The 17044-nt window shown below is 40.8% G+C and overlaps 1 protein-coding gene across 1 annotated transcript in view; it reads right to left on the reverse strand.

Moving 5' to 3' along the window:
* Positions 1-17044, reverse strand: part of cdk6 (cyclin dependent kinase 6) — a 44771-nt gene that overhangs the window by 19065 nt on the left and 8662 nt on the right. The window contains exon 3 of the mRNA XM_066674888.1: positions 16356-16523. Within this exon, the coding sequence (XP_066530985.1) occupies positions 16356-16523 (168 nt within the window). The remainder of the gene's footprint in view (positions 1-16355; positions 16524-17044) is intronic.

Below are 17044 nucleotides of genomic sequence, written 5' to 3' on the forward strand. Positions count from 1 at the left end.
GATCTACCCATTCATGTTCACATGATACAGAGTGTTGTTTTTTCAGATTTTAGTCTGTTTCAAAGTTATCAGAGCAGGAGGTGCTAAAGGAACTGAAATGTTGTGCTGTTTCTGGCTGTAAGGAAGTGAATGTATCCACTTTCAGTATGCCTGCATCTTATAATATAGCTTTCAACAATTTGCTGCTTGCATATCAGCCTGAGCTACTTAATAAATAAGGCCCATACAGGATAGCTAATCATAACACAGGTTTCTATACATATATTAATCTTCAGGCAGAGTAACAAAAACAGTTGGAGTCAGTCTCAGATATAAAGGGAGGTGAGAAAAGCCATTTAAGATGAATTATGACTGTTTTTAACCACACAGACATTAAACACAGACTTTCATGAATGACCTAGAGTCGTTTTAAAAAAAGGAGGCTACAGCTTTGAACGTCTTTAATAAACTTGCTTAAATACTGTAGTGCCCCACTCGCTGACCGCAGGTTTTCACAACTTGACTTACTGCTAGATTTTCAAGGTCGTGGTGCAAGATCAGTGTCAATGGAATTAAATTAAGCTTGGTCTTTTCATGTGCAAAAGAGGTTATTTTTAGGGGTGGCTGGCATGTGCTATGTTGACACTTTCTCATCTTAGTCTTCCTGATTAAGGGGAACTGCAGAGGAAGTCAAAGATGAACTCAAAAGGACAAAACTTTTAGGTCTTTGGTCTATCTGTGGTCATGTGACCTCAGCAAGAGCACATGATTCATTCTAAAATAGCAGCCCCTTCTCTTATCATTCAAAATCAGACATTCATTCAGATAGAGTTTGTTATGACCATTGGTGAATTACAGTTCCTGTGTAGCATGACATACAGCTTTAAGCACAACACACTGACTCATTTAATACAAAGGCTGGCCTTCAGCATGGAGACTACAGTGCTTCCTAAAGATGATGAAAAGGTTATCCAGGTTAGTTTGAGGGACTGTTTATTGCACTTTAAAATGGCCAGAATTTAGCTTCCAGTGGATTTCATCTCCATTTTCTCAGTATTTGTTTAAATACAGCACTTGTTCTACACACTATAATGAAACCTGTGACGTTACCTAAAGCTAGCTATAAGAGCAGCTTACGGGGGGACGCTGCCTGACTTCTAGGAAGAACCACATTTGAAGTATATCCGCTTTTCTCAACACTGTGTGTTTGTGGTGTGGCCTTCTATTAACACATGCACGCACAGGCACAACTCTTTCATTTACAAACCCTGTAGCTCTGCAGAACATTCTCACAGGTGACGATGACAGTGAGCAAGGTGTGGTTGCTACACCAGAGTGCAATCATTCAATGTGTGAGATGTTATATAGTAATCTTTCGAACCAGGTTTGTGATAAAGCTTCTGGGGCGGCAGGCTGAGCCGCCAGCCTTGTCTCACGAGGCAGTGACATTATTTCAGTTACATTTCAGTTCAGTTTGTCACCTGCCAGTCAAACTGTCACAACTCTCGTTCCTGCCAAACGGCACAGGCGTCTGTGTGCATTAAGACAAACGACAGCATTTCTGCTCACGTCAGAGAGCAACAAAACTCACTAAAAGCGTCTCAGTCACTGCACTGAATGAAATGCCGTGGGTGGTGGTGGTGCGAGGTGATGAAATGCCTTCCCCCTGCATGCCTCTCTAGCTGAGGCCTGCTGCTGGTTTGTTTTCTATTTTATGCTTTCAGTTTAAACAAGGCCCAGAACTAGGGCAGGGATGATAAATTCAGCCAAAAAAACATCTAAATGGTTTAGACGTATATGTTTGCTGTTAACATAGTATCTGCAAAATGGTAGTTTTTCAGGAAAAAAGGACCAACATGTTTGGTATCATGTATTAATTTGATTATAACGAAATGTCTAACACAAATCAAAGGGTACTTAGATTTTTCCAAATTACAATTTTAATTACAATTTGTTTTTAATGACACAAGCAATGTCACTGTCACACAGCTCCAGGGTCCTGGTTAGTGGGTTCAAGCCCCACCTCAGGTCACTGTCTGTGAGGGACTAGTGCCCCATGCACTGTGTGTTCCTGTTTTGCACCCAGTAATTCCAAGTGGACACACCAGGACCCACTGTGACCCTGAACAAGATGAAATAGTTGCAGAAAATGAATGAATGAATGAATAATTTTCTGAGATAATGGTGAGGTGAAGTAATGATCTCTCTCTCTCTCTCTCTCTCTCTCTCTCTCTCTCTCTCCCTCTCTCTCTCTGAGCCTGGTGTTGCAGCATTTTGTGTGGCAGTGGCTGCTAACAGAAGGGTCCGATGAAGTGATCTTGGCTGCCTTCAGATTAAAGGACAGCATTCTGTGCATTCCTATCCAGTGAGACAGCACAGGCCCACTCAACACGAGGGGAAACAGCAGCTTTGCAAGCTGTTTTCAGCAACACTGCCCAAGCACATCCACCCAGACCCCTGGACTGTACCACCCTGTACTTTACCCACTCCATTTCAGCCAGCATGCTCCAGTCCTCCAGTTTCAAAAACCACCTCCCACACACACACACACCCACACACACACACACACAAACCCAGTGGATTTAAAACAATAGAGACACAATGTGATTAAGAATAAGGCTGGCCGATGGGTTTGGCCTGGAGCCTGTGTTTACATTCTCTCTCTCAAAGGAAGCGAAGGATGAAAGGCCCCTTCAACACAAGACCTTCGCTCACATTCTTTCAGGCCGCCCCTGGACACTTTTAAAGGGACAAGTCCTGAGGACAATGCTCGTTGGGGGAAAAAATGAGCCTCCAGTGACGATCTCTCTTTCAGTTAATAACATGTGTGAACAGTGATATCATTGGCCCATGCTCAGAAGCCCATTGCTCGGTTGCACTGCTGAAGTCTTATGGCAACTTACCGCCACTGTCCTTTATTGTCTAGAAAATTGCCCTTGAGCACTTAAAGCAGCTTTGAAGAAGAATTTAAAAAGAAGAAATGTGTATTATGCTTTTACAACAGGACACTGGCTGTAATTGTTTCGTACCTTGAATATTTTAGTGTTTAAAACTGTTAAAAATGGACTTGCTTTCAGACTCCTGAATACAGAATTGACAAAACATTCATGTCTGCCAATAACAACAGATTCCTAATGATGCTGCCTCTTTCGATGAGCTAATGCCACACTGCATTTGACAACATGCTCATGAGTGATGTTCCACATTGCGTCACTGATTACAGGACATGCCCAATGTGCTCAGACTACGCAAATCTCTGAGGATGGATGGACCTACTGCCTCCCCTCCTGCCATTTTTGTCTCCAGACGAGTCATTCTTTGCCTCACAGACAAATGGGCTGTAAACACCATTATTGCTAAGCCTCAGAGTCATTCACAGGGTTTTCCCCTGCTCTTTTAAAAGCCCATTTACAATGGCAACAATACTGTCAGACCCAGCCAAGAGCAGAAAAAGATATATGAAGTCACAAGTGAGCGGAGCGTGTAAACTGTATACAGCGTAAAAAAAGAGTGAGAGAGGGAGAGGAAAAAAACTCCACAACTGCTGCCAAAGTATGCAGAGCTTACAGGAATGCTGTATGGGGCCCTCTCAGAGTGAACAAAGAGAGCACAGTCAGCCTCTCTTTCCCCTGTGCTACCACATCCGCACATCATTAGTCGGAAAATTCCTGATATATGCTGTAATTTTTTTTCTGGAACAGGCAAACTTTAATATCCAGATGCCCTTGCCCCCCTATAGACACCCCCATGGCCACCAAAACAGTCTTCCTCCTGGACTGGCCTGCAGCCAACATCCATCAACAATGAATACAGACAGGGTCTGAGATCGAGGGCACACCTCTCCGGCATGGACGGCCAGCGGCGAGGGTCACACAGGAAATACCAAATAAGAAGCTCGCCGTGCATGGTTCATGTGTGTATTAGCAACCCTCCCTCTTTTCTTTTTTATTTTTCTTCTTCTTTTTCTTCCCCGCTCACTCTCTCTCACTCAGCTGCAGTTAGAGCATGCGGGGTCGTTTTTTCCTTCCTTCTCCTTCTTCCTTTTTGGAATACCGGGGGAGATATCTAAACATTCCCAGAGTGCGCCGCACGTGCTCTCCTGCGTGCCATGTTTTCTTTTTTTTTTTTTCCCAGCCATGCTTGCAGCCTCTGTGTCTGTCCAGAGTGGAAGCACATTGTCTGGCAAAGCCCAAGCTGCCCTTACCTCACTGCAAGCCCCTGCAGCAAATCTCACTTCAATTCGTCTCTGACTCTTTTACAATGCCGGCACACTGTTTGTTGTTAATCGAGCAGTCCGATCCTTTTGATAAAAAAAAAAAAACGAACAAGTCATGCTTTATGTGCATCAGACTGGTGAAGAATGCACCAAAAGCTTCAGAAAACATTTCACATGAGAACTCCAAAGGTAAAACAACCAATGTGCACAAATAAAACTGTAACGCCCAGAGCTAAAGAAAAATTATTAAGGTATAAAAGTCTTATGACCCCACTACTGTACTTCTTTGTTCTCATTTTTCATATACATACACACACATATATATATAGAAAAATCTTTCAACTGAACTTATAGAACAGACACAGTCTGATTTTTGGTTTTGAAGTGTTCCAATATGGCTGTTATTTGTGATAAAAGCACTGGATCATTCTGTTAAGTTATGGCTCACTTGATGATTCAGCTGACTGTTACTAAGCTCCTACTTTAGCACGTACAAAAACAAAACCAGCTAGATTACATAACTTCTGTAAGATCATATTTCTGAAGAAAAGCTGGTCTGTATCAAACACAACATTCCTCTAAAGTCTCCAATCTGAAGCTCTGATGGCAGAGTAACCTCACATCCATGTGTCTTTCATGGCCCTGACCATAGTGCAAAACACAAAGGCACTATGACAATGGATTCATAGTAATCCAAATTAGCCATGCCAATATTTGAGCATATTAGATGCAATTTTTGGATTTATTTATTTATTTATTATTATTATTTTAAAGAAATATCATATAAACAGGACAGACTGCTTGACATTAAGGATAATGACTGTGATGTTCTTTGGGTTTACACCTGCAAATTAATCACAGCAGCATTGATATTCACCAGTGAAACACTGCCTCATGCTCTGTTGCTGACAATCATTTCCACATGAAGAATGTATTACATCAGTAAAATGACTGCCAAAAGTAAGCTAAATGAAAGACAAAATGATGTTGCACTGCATTCTATTCTTTTAGGAATGCATGTGTTTAGAAAAATATGGTTTAAATTGAATTCATCCTGTTTTCAGAGTATATCAAGGTTTTGTTTGCATAATCAGAAACATTAACGGGACAAAATCCTGAGTCAGTAACCCTACTCTATTAATTCCCACTTTCCAGTTTCATGAACACCGTTGGTGCTATTAAGGGTGAACACTTGTTTCCATTACACTTGTTTTATGTTCTAAACTGTCTAACAAAAATAATTTGTACAAGACATTGCCTCACCAATTATTCCAGGTGTAACAACAGGGGCCTCATAAACTGAAATTACTGCTCACCTGTTTCATATCAGCCTCTCTGGACCTTTCACAAAATGTTCATACATTGTCTGCACTGAACAGACGTCTTCTCAAGATCCTAACCAAAATGTTTTTCACAAGAGGTACACCAAAGCTCAAATTTTGGAATCACTGTAGCATATTTTTTGCACATACATTATATGTACTGTATATGTTGGAAAGCATTGTAATATTATTTGGATATTTTAATGGTGTAAGAGAATATGGGGGCGGCACGGTGGCGCAGCATGTACAGTGTCGCAGTCACACAGCTCCAGGGACCGGGAGGTTGTGGGTTCGATTCCTGCTCCGGGTGACTGTCTGTGAGGAGTTGGTGTGTTCTCCCCGTGTCCGCGTGGGTTTCCTCCGGGTGCTCCAGTTTCCTCTCACAGTCCAAAAACACACGTTGGTAGGTGGATTGGCGACTCAAAAGTGTCCGTAGGTGTGAATGTGTGTATGTCTGTGTTGCCCTGTGAAGGACTGGCGCCCCCTCCAGGGTGTATTCCTGCCTCGCGCCCAATGATTCCAGGTAGGCTCTGAACACACCGTGACCCTGAACTGGATAAGCGGCTACAGATAATGAATGAATGAATGAATGAAGAGAATATGGGGGATTTTACACCACTCCCTGGGAGAAATATTGCACGATAGTTGAGGAAGCTGTCTAATAATAAGAATAACTTTACAAAACATTGAATTTTCAGAACACCTCATATTTTAAACATGATGTCCATGTCTTGACTTTTAAATGATATGTAAATAGTTCATCATAAAACATACTTGCAGTTCAATTATCCATCCATTCATTCATTATCTGTAACCGCTTATCCAATTCAGGGTCATGGTGGGTCCAGTGCCTAACTGGAATCATTGGGTGCAAGGCGGGAATACACCCTGGAGGGGGCGCCAGACCTTCACAGGGCAACACACACACATTCACTCACACCTACGGACATTTTTGAGTCGCCAATCAACCTACCAACTTGTGTTTTTGAACTGTGGGAGGAAACCGGAGCACCCGGAGGAAATCCACGCGGACACAGGGAGAACACACCAACTCCTCACAGACAGTCACCCGGAGCGGGAAACCCACAACCTCCAGGTCCCTGGAGCTGTGTGACACTACCTGCTGCACCACCGTGCTGCCCGCAGTTCACTTATTTAAAACATTAATGCTTTTGATTTGTTTTTACATAATTTTTCATCTGTTTAAAGAGGACACAGTAGCACTGTTCAAAAGCTCAATGTGCATGGAATATTCTGCCCTCCTAATGACTGGAATCATGTGGCAGATAACAGTTTTCAACAATAAATGACACAGTGATGGGTAAAATAGTATAATGAGCCATAAAACATTAACAATTGTTTATTCCCAATTAAAAATATTATTCACAATTTTAAGGATAGAGATCCATCCAATATACATACCCCATTTCCAGAAAAGTTGGGACATTGTGTAATAGGCAATAAAAGAAGAATCTGTAATTGATTAATGCTATTGAAGCTTTATATAATAGACAAAATCATTAAGAAAGGAATTCCAATGATTTCTCTAACAATTTGATTCTATTTGATGCCTGCAACACACTCCAAAAATGTTGGGACAGAGGGATATTTACTAGTGTGTTACACCACCTTTCCTTTTAATTACACTGTTTAATCATTTGGGAATAGAGGATACTAATTATTGATTGACCATTCTTTATACAAGACTTCAGCTGCTCAACAGTCTATGGTTGCAGTTGCCCGACTCTCCTTTCGATGTGCCAGTTCTGGACCGAAGGCAGACACCCACTTAGTGTTTATGAAGACATGCTGCTTTAGCACTTACATAACGAAGCCTGGCATGTTCTTCAAATAACCAGCCAAAAATGTCATCTTGATGACAGAACATGTTTCGCTACAAATCAATGGAAACTTCTCACATAGGCAATTATCCCATGCTATTGTCACTGATTACACTGCCCCCTCTCTATACCATGAGAGATTTTGGCTCTTGCACTTATTGCAGATTACTACCCGAATGGTCCCTTTTGTCATTATCATGGAAAACAACGTCCATTTTTTATGAGAACGAGTTGAAACATGGAACACTGCATATGTTTCGACCATCTTTTGAACCATTTAATATGGGCTTGGACACAGAAAACAGAGTATTTTCGCATGGAATAGATGTATTCCTTTTTGTGTAAAAGAAGAGAGAAACTGGTATTTCTGCAGATTTCCTGAATCATTTTGCAATATTATATGGATGATAAAAGACCTGTATTCTTTGCATTCCTGCTTTGAAAAAAGTTGTTTGGCTTATTTGAATAGTCTCTAATAAAGTATGGAATAAAGTGATGATCAACAACTTGTTTTTGTTTGCAGTGACTGAGCCGTCAGTAAATGCTCCTTTTATTTTCATCTGATTTTATAATGTAATGCATCAAAACATTCTGATGTAAATTATCTATAAACCTTTCTTATTTTGCTCCAGTCCCAACTTTTGAAGTCTGCTGCAGGCATCAAATTCAAAATTCACACTCAAGTTGGTGGTCAGTGAAAATGTTGGAGATCTTTTTTTTGGTCTTTTTTACAGGTCCAACAGAACTTGTTTTTATTGCATTTTACAATATATCCCAACTTTTCTCGAAATGGGGTTTGTATTTGTGATATGTTGTAGTGGGGTTTATGATTAAGAACAAATCACCCAACACCAATACCTGACTTCCCTAAATCTCTCGTTGCTTTTCACAGTAATGTTCCAACATGTTGTGTACACAAGAGTAAAGTGTTTTAAGGAAAAGAGGGCACAAAGACAGTGTTGAAGAAATTGTGAAGGTAGAACATGGCTAGTATAACGTTAGGAGAAACTGGATATAAAAGATGTCTATGGCTTGAGCATGAGAAACACACCAAGCACAGAAAACTAATGTGTGTGAACTCTCGCCAAAGTGCGCCACAGATTTATGCTAAGGTGTTACAGCACTGTCACTTTAACTGCCAGCTTACCTCTTTGACGCTCTCACAAGAAGTAAAGATGACACTGCCTTTCCATTCTTACTCAACATCCTCCTTTCTCCCCATTTAATCCATTTTTACTCAGCTGTAGTTTCAGGGTCAGGCTCAAATGGGAGAGGCTGTGACTGGTGGACTGAATTTGGTTAGAATGGCTGACGCAGTACAGTAATAGAAAAACTGATTTCTTGAGGGGAGCAGACCGATTACTGGTGTTGAACAATAATGAGTCACTTCTCCCACCCACGCATGAAGGTTAAAACATACAACATGCTGGTTTAGGGACCTTTAAATTATGCTTTCGCTATCGGTTCAGGGACTTTAAAATCTTAAAGGTTAGCAGGTGGAAGAAATCTCAATTACTCATCTGATATCCCAGGGCCTGTAATGCAAAGCAGCCTGCATCAGTGCTGCTTTGGAGGCTAATGACTCTAAAGACCCTCTCCAGAGTTTACTGTGCCAACCGGAAAGCTATTAAGAGGACAGATGGAATGGAACAACGCTGATAAACTAATGACAGTTACAAGCACAGCAGAGAACCTGCCACTCTGTTTATATGGCCATGATGGGCACAGATTAAAGTAGTAATCGGCTCTAAAACAAAACTTCCGCTCTCAGAATCTAGCACTCTAAACCTTCCTCAGGCAGCAACTTTCACCCTCACTTGCACAAAATGATCAGAATGAGGTAGCATTCTGTTTAAAGTGCTTTACATGGTCATGATATTCTAGAGGTGCTTTGTCATATTTTCTTATCTTTTGTTTGTCGCTAGGTTATTTGGTACTGATAAAAAGCATGATTGTACATCTGACCTTTTTAAACTCTGTTCCAACATTAAAAAAAAATAAAAAATAAATAAATCTAATAACTATTTCAAGAAAATTAAAAATCTCCCATCGACAGTTCTGCTCAAAAGAACACTTCCAGCAATAGGGAAAGTTCAATGTGAAACTGAGTGAAAGTTCAGCCATCTGTAATCAGGTGTTAGAGACAACTCCATAAAGGATGGAAAGTCTTGGCAGAAATGGCTGAACTCATAAGAAAATTGGAATATTAAAATGCATAATCCCAAAGCTTGTTGTGAATGAGATACCACTGAAATTCTAGCAGATTCTAGCAGTGTCTTGAATACGTTTTTCTGTTTTCAGGCTTTGTATTCTGCATGGTATGGTTTCAGAAAAGAAGAGTCTTTGGGACCCTAAAGAGAGAGAGAGAGAGAGAGAGAGAGAGAGAGAGAGAGAGAGAGAGAGAGAGAGAGAGAGAGAGAGAGAGGAATGAAGAGATGGTTGCTAGGTGTTGCCAACATGAGGAATTCATTCCACTGGAAGAGGGGAAGGAAGCGTCAGGGCCCAGAGGACCCACAGCAAAGGCTGCTGTGGAGTTTGTGGTATGCAGAAAAATGGCTGCTGGAACGAGCATTCTTTTTTAATACAGCACAACATGGGCTGCATCAGCCATTTGAGCAGCCTGCCATCCCAAATGTCGTTTCAAGGATCAACATCTTCAGACGGAGTCTAAGCCCAGCTTAGTTGTTTTGGATCCAGATATTAAATGAAAGGGTCTGAAGGAACTGTTTTTCTGGAGACCTACTCTATTGCCTCAGACACTGGTAGTCGATTCAGTCGAGTCATGATGTGTTGGCCAGAAGTAGTCAATTTCCAAATTATCTGCCATTCGCAGTAGTCTTACCAAACAGAAACGTATCTGTTAAGTTTTAACTGAAAACATAACTGCTAAAACAATCTTTCTCATTAAAATGATTTGCAGAATTTGCCTTTTCTTTTAACACAGACCTAATTTCATGAGCAAAGTGGTGCACATGATGTTTGCTTGAGTGCTGTCCTAATCGCTTTCATGGGACAATCCAGTCCAGTCTGCCTCCATTTTTTTTTTAAATTGACTCCCACTGGCATTCAGGAGGAAGCTGGAATCTGTCTGAACTACACAGCATTACCATCGCTTAATTCTGTTCTCAGAGAAGGAAGCATGTGGAGTAGGGGAGGGCAGAGCTAGGTACAATATCTCCAGCACGGAGAGGCCGAATGCCTCGCGTCACTGTAGCCTAGTAACAACAGCAACTTCCCCTCTCTCCTGTCTGTACATGACCCGGGATAAAGGCCAGCTAATGTACCCAAAAAGGCAATAGCAGGAGAAAGAAACGTTGCTGCAGTTTGAGCCTGTGCCCGGCAGCTTAGCGCTGTCAATCAGGGCCGGACAATGGCCGCCGGGAGAGTGGAGACATTCTAATGATCAACAATGCAGTGGACCCATGAGATTTGTAGGGTCAGCCTAATCTTCACCTCTGTAGCACCCAATGGGTGGTCTGCCCAGCTTGCACTCCTTTAGCTGCTCTCTCTCTCTCTCTCTCTCTCTCTCTTCCATCTACAAGCTGGGAGAATGAGCAGCTGTAAGGAGAGGGCAGCAAAATGGCAGCATTCATACAAAACCTTCCTTCCTCAATTAACCCTTAGATGTTACTCACAGATGGGGTCCACTATTTCAATGTGATGTCCGATACTGTTGCAAATACAGTCTTTCAGTCTTTTTTTGTGATAGAAACAAAGGTACGAAGAGAGGGAGAATGAGAGAGCTATACAGACAGATAGACAGCGATAGAACAATTGAGGGTGAGAGTGCAAAACATAGAATGGGTGTGAATGAGAGAAGGGGAGGGAGACTGAGAGTGAATAGCAAGCAAAGCCTCCCTTCCTCCATTAACCCTCTGATGTCTAAGGGCATTTTTCTCAATGTTTGCATTCCTTCTTAAAGTTGCCTATGCATGCACCTGCACATACCCTGATGCCCATATCCTCAGGCCCCTCAGGCTCTGAAGCTCTGTCAATGTCTTCAATACTACTGTCTTAAACCCTTAAAGCCACTTCAGTGGCATTGAATGGTTTGGATGATATTTTACATGTTTCTCAGATGACTGGAAAACTGAAGCAATAAGACTGTGATGGATAAGGCCTTACTGATGTGCTGAGTGTCTATTGATCTGTTTTACACCAAATTGATACATGAATCCCAAAATAACACATCATATTACACGGTGGAGGCAAATGACATGAATCTTGTGTATCTAAAACCCTCTTCACAGCATGATAACTCCGGATGTGAGTCATGATTTTGAAAGGATCATGAATCCAAAGGAAATTTTTGAACAGAATTTCTGCACTGCGTTATTGCAAACATATTAATAAACTCATAAATATTGAATTCTAAAAAGCGGGTAGTGCTTTGTTATATAATTGTGTATGTGTGTGAGAGAGTGAGGGAGAAAGAGAGAGAGAGAGAAAGAGAGAGTAGGCAGAAGAACTATAATTGATTACCAGCCAACAGGCAGGGTTCAGTGTGAAAGTCTGAACCCGTCGTAAAACCCCAACCTAGACCCTCATGTTTTCTTGCTCTTTCTGACAGAATTGTCTCTGGAAGAACAAACGTGTAAGTGTTACTGTAGACTGTAGACTAATTTGTTGAATTTACTGCAAAATATGTTTTACTTCAATGGAGAATAATGTAACTTAGTGCCTCAGAGGACGCTGCAGAATGTTATAATGCTCTGCGGTCTCTCAGGCAGATTGGGAAGAGGTACTTTTCTGCAAATCTGAGTTGGATTGCTGCCACTGAGGGAGCTACAGAAGGCACCAAATTACATTGCCCCTACATTCAAGCCAAACAAAATGCTGAATATTTTGCAATACTTCTAAAAAATTATGAAACAGAGTTAAGTCTATAGTATGTTGCACAGTAATTACTTCCATTATCATTTATGGCAGTCAGAGCAGGCAAACCACAAAGGTCTAGGAAGAGCTTTACTAGTTTATGGTTTTGTATTTGAAAACCAATCATGTGCATCCATGTCTGTGAGCTGGTAACCAATTAAATGTCTTCTGCCTCAAAGGCAGCACTGCCTCCAAAACTATTTTGCGTATTGATTTTGCACATGAGAGCATAAGACTCTTAATAAAATATGTAACATCTGTCCTTCGTGTCAACAGTTTAGATCTTTGAGAGCTCCTGACGGTTTAAGGGGTGAAACTACTACTACATTTCTTGTAAAACTCAAAATGACTATGGTTGCAACAAAAAACCCAAGGGATATTCCTTCACACTTTATGCAAATCAAACAACAGCCTTTCTAAAAATAGGCCTTTCATTGAATGATTCATCTTGTGTGTGTGGTATGTATTTTAAACCTCTTTGGTTTTTCTGCATGTCATAGGAAAACAGACTCACTCTGGGCTTCTTGACACATCTAACTGGTATTTTACTCCCTGTTCGTCTGAATAGCACACCAAAAACAACTATTATTCACTAGAACTGTGAAAGCTAAAGTAAAAAAATCACACTGCAAGTCTCAGAGCCTGTTTTGCATACACAATAACGACATTTCTTTATCGGGCGGGAGACTGAGAGGAAGTGTTTTTTTCAGCTACACTGAAAGTGATGAGGGGGATTCCAAGCACAGGAAAATTCATCAGGGAGCTGGAGAACCCATGCTTACCATTCACCTGCTACTCTCTCTCTCTCTCTCTCTCTCTCTCTCTCCCTCTATCAACATTCACTTTCTTTTCTCTCACCCATAGTCTCTATCTTTCTCTGTCTCTCCTTCCTTATATTTCACCCCTTCTCTTGTTCATCTCTTTCTCTTGGCACTGTCTTGCTTTACTTTTTGGCTTCTAAAATGACCATATGGACAAGCAAAAAGAACACTATTGAGGGTCACAGTGATACTGAGGCAATGCCTGTTTTTTAACAGATATAAACTGGTTTTAAATATTACTCCATCATGAGAGATATGGACAGTCTCTCTCTCTCTCTCTCTCTCTCTCTCTCTCTCTGTCACTGCAGAACTGAAATGGGGGTTTAGCGTGAAGGTGGATTCCCAGGTGAATTTGTAAAAGCTTAATTGTCTAACAACTGTAACCACATAACCGACAGCAAGTTGTAAAACCTAAACTCAATCACTTATGTAAAGGACAGGGGTAAAAGTGTTTTTGTGGGTTTGCTCATAATTGGAACTTCATTCAGATGATCAGAGTGTTCAAATTGCCTTGATTGGCGGTGGCTGTTTCAGGGTACTCTGGTTTTTCTCCCACGGTCCAAAAGACACACGTTGATAGGTGGATTGGTGACTCAAAATTGGCCATAAATGTAAGTGTGTGAGTGAACATGAGAGTGTGTGTCTCATTGCAAAGGACTGGCGCACCCTCCAGGGCAAGTTCCCAACTTGTGCCCAGTGATTCAGGGTAGGCTCTAGACCCACCAACAGCCTGAACTGGATAAGGAGGTTATAGACAATGACTGACTGACTGTCTGACTACAATCCTGATATTTTGCAGGAAATAAGCTTTTTATGGAGCAGATGCGAACAATAATTGCATGCTCAACTGTTCATTTGGCATTCCTCTGGGAAACACCTCCTTACTTGCACAGGAGAAAAGATACAGTGTCCATTCATTGGCTATAGGCTATCTCTTGACATCAGCTGATGGGTGGCCTTTCCTGACTGGGAGTTGTCTATGTCTGTCTCGAGAGACTGGCTGGTCTTTTCACTTTCAATGGAGGTTACCCTCCTGAACTCACTAGGCCAGCATCAAAGATAAAAGAAATGAAATTCACCTAGAAAAATCCCCCATACTTAACTAATCAGAGTGTTTGCTGTTTTCCATCTTCATTAGGGCCATGTAACAAATAGGAAATAAGACAGCAGTCATGTGAAGAGAAAGGTCAGGAAATCAGAAAATGGGCCTCATGTTAATCAGAGCCCTTGCCAATAAAGCATAGTAATAATGAGACAAGTGTAGGGTCATAAAAGAGAAAATCATCATGATAGTTCCAAATTGGAATTACAGACTTGCTTGTTGGGCTTTTCTGTTGTGCCACCAAACACATAAAAGAGTACAAGTCTTTTCCCCAGTGCACGAGTGTCACTTCTATGGCGATAAAAGTCTTGAACTAGACTCTTATTTCACTTTTCCACCGCATGGTTCCGGTTCTACATGACTCGACTCGACACAGCTCAGCTTGGCACGCTTAAAGCGTGTCGCTTTTCCACTGGCAGGGCTCCCCTGTGAAATGGAGCTGGTGACGTCACAAAACCCCATCTCTCAGGAATTGCTGGCTTTAAAAACCACAACAACGTGTTTACTCATTACGTATTCACGTGTTGTTTTTGTTTTTTAACTAAACACGGCACCGTGTCACAGTTTTACGTGTTGCACGTTTGGCTTTCCCAGACACGGATTAAGCCTAGTCCCTTCTTTCTATGAAAAATCAAGATTCAAAATGCTGTGTAGTCCAGGACCAGGCGTAATCTTTACTTTAAAGCAACATTTGCTAATGCTGCTTTAAAGTAAATATAAACAGTGTATTTTGAGTATCAGTAATGATTGACCCAGATGATGGGCCCAGTTTTATCTTTGCCACTAGAAAGACTTTTAAACTTAAAATTTGAATGTAAAATTATAATATTTATTATTAATAACTTCTTATATAATAACTCTTGTTACTAATAACTCATGGTCGGCCCTATATATTCTATATTATTTCATCTCTAAATAGTTAGGAGCCTAAAACACCAGATGTTCTACAGTATAACTTTGGAAAAACTAAATATTTGGAATCAGAAATCTGTTGTGTGGTTGCGGTTTGGACTCATTGTACAATGTTAAAATGTTTGTGATAGGCCGTTAAGAAATCCAGACAAGGATTAAGCTTAGTCCCTCCTTTCCATGGAAAATCACAATACAAAATGCTGTGTAGTCCAGGACTAGGTGTAATCCCTGTCTGAGAAACCACCTACAGCTGTACACAGCTCTGGATTAGAGCTCTTAATAAAATTTTTAAGATATTCACATAAAATAATTGAGCTTTTTAGAAAATAATGAGCCTGTCCACTCCATACACAGGCTTAGTCTCACTCATGTAGACCAGTGGGCTATAGACAATTATACTATGGAGTCTTTAAAGCATTACAGCAGGAAAAATAGCAGTACATAAAACAGCTCATGTTTTTTACTTTGCACACAGGAACATATATGTGACCAAATTAAACTGACTATACAGTATATTTCTAGCATGTATTCCTTCTGTGTTAAAGAACATTTAGATAAGTGTTTGTTGGTATTTATGGAACTCCTTTCCATAGTTATCCATAAAATGTTGACATACAGAACTTGGTAAATTCTTAATTTTCATATCACTGTAATAAGATGCTCTTTAATTTAGTGCTGAAAAATGTAGCTGAATGTTAGACACTTGGAAGGAAGTGGTGGTTACTGAACATTGGTTACCCGTTAAAGTGAAGTTTTGATTGGTTGATAAGACAAGTGCAGTGTTACATATTCAGCAAGTGTGACAAACTGGCCATTTTTCTTTTCTTTTTTTTTGCTTTATAAGTTAATACTTTAACTAAATATTTTGTTGGTAAGGTTAAGTATTTTGCTAACGCTGCTTTAAAGTAAATATAAACAGTATATTTTGAGTATCAGTAATAATGGACCTAGATGATGGGCCCAGTTTTATCTTTGACACTAGAAAGACTTTTAAACTAAAAATTTGAATGTAAAATTATTATATTTATTATTAATAAACTCCTAAAATCTTACAGGCATCAGTCACAGCTGTCATGGTCGGCCCTATATGTTCTATATTATTTCATCTCTAAATAGTTAGGAGTCTAAAACACCAGATGTTCTACAATATAACTTTGGAAAAGCTAAATATTTGGAATCAGAAATCTGTTGTGTGGTTGCTGTTTGGACTCATTGTACAATGTTAAACATGTTCGTGATAGCCAAAGCAAATAGGCCGTTAAGAAATTCTTGTGCAAGCTGACTCACCACTGAAGTAAGCGCCATCTGAAAGCTGTATATGCGTGCCAGGCCAAAATCAGCCAGTTTGATCTGTCCTCCACTGGTGACGAGAATGTTTTGAGGCTTCAAGTCTCTGTGCACCACACGGTGTGAGTGAAGGAAGTCCAGACCCTGCAGCAGCTGATACATCATATCCTGTGAAAATAAGCACAGAGACCAGGGTATTCTTAACATTCCAGGGTCAATCGCCTTGGAATAGCCTGAGGGAAGCGTAGCCAGAAAATGAAAGGACAGCTAAATCAAGGAGAGGTACAGGAATAAAATCACTTGAGGAGCAGTAGGCCCATTCATTTGAATCAGAGATGAGGAATGTGGATTAGGAGTGGAAAATGAGCATGTCCCTTTAAATCTGGAGTGTGGCAGATGTTGATAACCGACATGAATGCGGAGCCGGAAAGACATGTTACTTGAAGGCCCTTTCTGCTGGGCCTCCACTTCCCTGCAGCTGTCCCACAATCACTTGTTCATTCTGTGGGCCAGGCAGAGAGCAACCCCTAAAGCCACTGAGCCTGGAGAGAAAGGAGAGAGAGGATAAAAAAAGAGAGAGGGAGAAGGAGAGAATGGCTTAACTGCCATTTCCTCTTGTGGAACTTACACAACAGCAGCAGAAAAAAAGCTACATCCATGAAGCCAGAGAAATAGATAAGAAAAAACTA

Source organism: Hoplias malabaricus, chromosome 6 (assembly GCF_029633855.1).
Source record: "Hoplias malabaricus isolate fHopMal1 chromosome 6, fHopMal1.hap1, whole genome shotgun sequence".
NCBI classification, from domain to species: domain Eukaryota; kingdom Metazoa; phylum Chordata; class Actinopteri; order Characiformes; family Erythrinidae; genus Hoplias; species Hoplias malabaricus.